Source organism: Formica exsecta, unplaced genomic scaffold (assembly GCF_003651465.1).
Source record: "Formica exsecta isolate Colony F162 unplaced genomic scaffold, ASM365146v1 scaffold329, whole genome shotgun sequence".
In the NCBI taxonomy this organism is placed as follows: domain Eukaryota; kingdom Metazoa; phylum Arthropoda; class Insecta; order Hymenoptera; family Formicidae; genus Formica; species Formica exsecta.
In genome coordinates this window covers 66,101-70,281 of record NW_021850544.1, presented here as the reverse complement: position 1 = coordinate 70,281, position 4,181 = coordinate 66,101, and the positions used below count along the sequence as shown (strand labels likewise).

General features: G+C 33.9%; 1 protein-coding gene across 1 annotated transcript in view; it reads left to right on the top strand.

Annotated features, from left to right (window-relative positions):
- The window catches only part of LOC115238202 (polycomb protein Scm), an 11,930-nt gene extending 7,749 nt beyond the window's left edge, over positions 1-4,181 (top strand). The window contains exons 7-8 of the mRNA XM_029811809.1: positions 3,232-3,386; positions 3,463-4,181. Of these exons, the coding sequence (XP_029667669.1) occupies positions 3,232-3,386; positions 3,463-3,597 (290 nt within the window). The 3' untranslated portion in view covers positions 3,598-4,181. The remainder of the gene's footprint in view (positions 1-3,231; positions 3,387-3,462) is intronic.

The following is a 4,181-nucleotide window of genomic DNA, read 5'->3' as shown; positions in this document are numbered from 1 at the left end:
CGAGATTACCTTAGGCAAGATCGGTGGCTGATTCAGCCAATGAAGGCAACCTCTCGGCCTGACCTTAGCGACGCCACCCAACTCAAACTCATAAGGTCAGTAAATAGATCTTTTTACACCCTACAACTTTTTGTTTAAAACAGTTTTTTATCAAACTTATATTTTTTGAGATATTTCGAGATATTTCCGACCTTTTTCGAACACTCTGTCTGCCGTAGCGATGTAACGACACGTTTCCGACCCTAGGTCCATTTGCAAAAAATGATTCTTTTGGTGCCCCCGACTATCTCTGAAAGTTTGTCGGTGTATTTCTGAATCACCCTTACATATATATATATATATGTATACAAGGTGTCCTACCAAAAGTGGTCACTCCCTTTTATCTTTTAAACTAAAAGAGATAGACCATAACAAATATATATCAAATTAAATGGTTCAAATTGAACTCTATTGTGAGCATAATAGTTGCTTTCAAAAACTATCTGTTAACGAACGAAGAGGTATCCATAATTTTTTTATATTAATGTGAATATTTCGATATGATAAAAGTTGTAGCACTGTTTGAAACGAATACAACTTCGGATTGAATATTATGATTAAATGAAAACATGACATATGTCAATATCTAATGCACGAGTCAGAAGTTGGCCATAACGCAGGGCAGAAAGTGAAAAAGTAGACGTCGCCCGCGATATTTCAAGTCGATAAAACTCATATAATATGTAAAATATTTACATTGTATCATACATCGTTGTATTCGTAAAAATTTTCCTAAATAAGCATCCACAGTGATCATTGGTGATGGTTTCATTTTTTGAGACAATCCGGAATTAGATGCAACTTGGGTTAATGTTGAAATTTCAAATAAGAACATGGCTCGAAGGGGGATCATTGGATAGAGCTATGAAAAAAAAACATCTTTTACTAACACATAATTCAATTATCTCTTACAGATTTCTAGAAAAACGTTTGAATGTGTGGATGTTTGCAATCATTTACAAGTGCTCGATATGCCTGCCACCTTGATGCACACATTCAACCGTATTTTAACACCGTCAGTTAGCTCATAGGACTTTCTGATGGAACAAAACAAAAGAATACTTAAAAGTGTTCTGACATTGTTTAATGAATAGCCTTTAACGCATTGGACTGCGCGAATTGTGTTTATCGAACTTTATTTAATAATGATATCGAGACGACTGCTGGCTTCGACGGATATAGATAACTTTCGAAATCGCGATAGTTAGAGATTTGAAAGTGGGGACATTTTTAATATTAAGTATCAGAACACTTAAATATTCTTTTGTTCCATCCGGGAAGTCCTTCGAGCTACTGACAGTATTAAAAACGGCTGCATCGTACAGCAATGTATGCATCAAGATGGTAAACACTTCGAGCATTTGTAAATTATTGCAGGCATGCACACATTCAAACGTTTTTCTCGAAGAGAAGATGTAAGAGACAATTGAATGAAGTTGTAGTAAATTATCTCTCTCTCTCTTTCTCCCTCTCTCCCCCTCTCCCACTCTCTCCCTCCCTCTCAAAACTCTATCCAATGATATTCCACTCGACCTATGTTCCATGTTTCAGATTTCAAAATTGACTGCAGTAACACCTACTTCCGATTTGTCCCGAAAAATGGAATCATCACCAATGATGATTACTTTGGGTGCCCATTAGTAATGAGAATTGTTTTCGTAACTTTCTGTGACTCTGTAACGTTACATTTTAGAGAAAAACTGCTAACACGGGTGGTCTGAATCACCTGGTATATACATATATATGATGGGTGTGCGGACGCGCGTGCGTATCAGAAGTTGGCCATAACGCAGGGCAGAAAGTGAAAAAGTAGACGTCGCCCGCGATATTTCAAGTCGATAAAACTCATATAATATGTAAAATATTTACATTGTATCATACATCGTTGTATTCGTAAAAATTTTCCTAAATAAGCATCCACAGTGATCATTGGTGATGGTTTCATTTTTTGAGACAATCCGGAATTAGATGCAACTTGGGTTAATGTTGAAATTTCAAATAAGAACATGGCTCGAAGGGGGATCATTGGATAGAGCTATGAAAAAAAAACATCTTTTACTAACACATAATTCAATTATCTCTTACAGATTTCTAGAAAAACGTTTGAATGTGTGGATGTTTGCAATCATTTACAAGTGCTCGATATGCCTGCCACCTTGATGCACACATTCAACCGTATTTTAACACCGTCAGTTAGCTCATAGGACTTTCTGATGGAACAAAACAAAAGAATACTTAAAAGTGTTCTGACATTGTTTAATGAATAGCCTTTAACGCATTGGACTGCGCGAATTGTGTTTATCGAACTTTATTTAATAATGATATCGAGACGACTGCTGGCTTCGACGGATATAGATAACTTTCGAAATCGCGATAGTTAGAGATTTGAAAGTGGGGACATTTTTAATATTAAGTATCAGAACACTTAAATATTCTTTTGTTCCATCCGGGAAGTCCTTCGAGCTACTGACAGTATTAAAAACGGCTGCATCGTACAGCAATGTATGCATCAAGATGGTAAACACTTCGAGCATTTGTAAATTATTGCAGGCATGCACACATTCAAACGTTTTTCTCGAAGAGAAGATGTAAGAGACAATTGAATGAAGTTGTAGTAAATTATCTCTCTCTCTCTTTCTCCCTCTCTCCCCCTCTCCCACTCTCTCCCTCCCTCTCAAAACTCTATCCAATGATATTCCACTCGACCTATGTTCCATGTTTCAGATTTCAAAATTGACTGCAGTAACACCTACTTCCGATTTGTCCCGAAAAATGGAATCATCACCAATGATGATTACTTTGGGTGCCCATTAGTAATGAGAATTGTTTTCGTAACTTTCTGTGACTCTGTAACGTTACATTTTAGAGAAAAACTGCTAACACGGGTGGTCTGAATCACCTGGTATATACATATATATGATGGGTGTGCGGACGCGCGTGCGTACGTGTGTGCATGGTGCGTGTGTACGTGCGCGTGTATGTATGTGCATGTGCGCGCGCACGCGCGTTGGTGTAGATCTATACATATCTATATTATTATTATTATACATAATCCTCAATATCTTAAAATATATAAATATTTAAAATAATATATATAGGAAAGATTATCTGGAGAGTTTTAATATGAAATTAATTGACATTAATTTTTGTAAAATAGAACACATAGTGATTAAAAAATATATTTATATTTAGAACTTGAAGCAGCAACATCTACTACTCAATCTGAATCTTCTGCAAATCGCATTCCTTCCACTGAACCAGCAGAATGGACCATTGAAGATGTAATACATTATATTGCCATTACAGATCCAGCACTAGGACAACACGCAGATTTGTTTAGGAAACACGTGAGTTAAATACAAAAAAGTATTATGATGTCTTATTTATTAAATGACTTATTGTAAAATTAATGATAATTTTTAGGAAATTGATGGCAAAGCTTTACTTCTTCTTAATAGTGATATGATGATGAAGTATATGGGGCTAAAACTTGGGCCAGCACTTAAGATTTGTAATTTGGTAAACCGTATTAAAGGTAGAAGACATATGCTTATGTGATTTTCTCACATATGAATATTTGTATAAAATAATCTGAATTGATACATTTCTCAATGGCTGAATTAGATTATGTTTTCAATAATGGAAACAAATTAAAATACATAGGTTGTTACAAATAATGTGAATATACATTGACAATGGTTTATTTTCGGAATTTTCATATATTGACAATTTTAGGGCTTAATTAAGATAAATTCAAAATTGAACTTTTGGATTCTTGTCAGAAGTTCTGTTGTTTCATTATTTCAGAAAAGTATAAATTTGTATTAATTAGTTGTAATGCAAATATTTTTGTTATTAAATTTACCATTGCCCTATGAGTATTATATATAGATTAGCCTAATTCAATTCCATGTACGTAGATAAGCAGTTATCAACATATTGAAGTTGGTATACTTACATATATATGATCAGAAAAAATAATATTTCCTACACTTTGTAAATAGTTTCACATGTCTTATCTTATTTTACAATTTTTTAAATCATATATTTTAAATACATATATATTGTAAACAAATTTTTCTTCTGATACTGATACAAAATTGTTCATGATATTATGAAAGATTAAAAAGTTTTTCTAATAT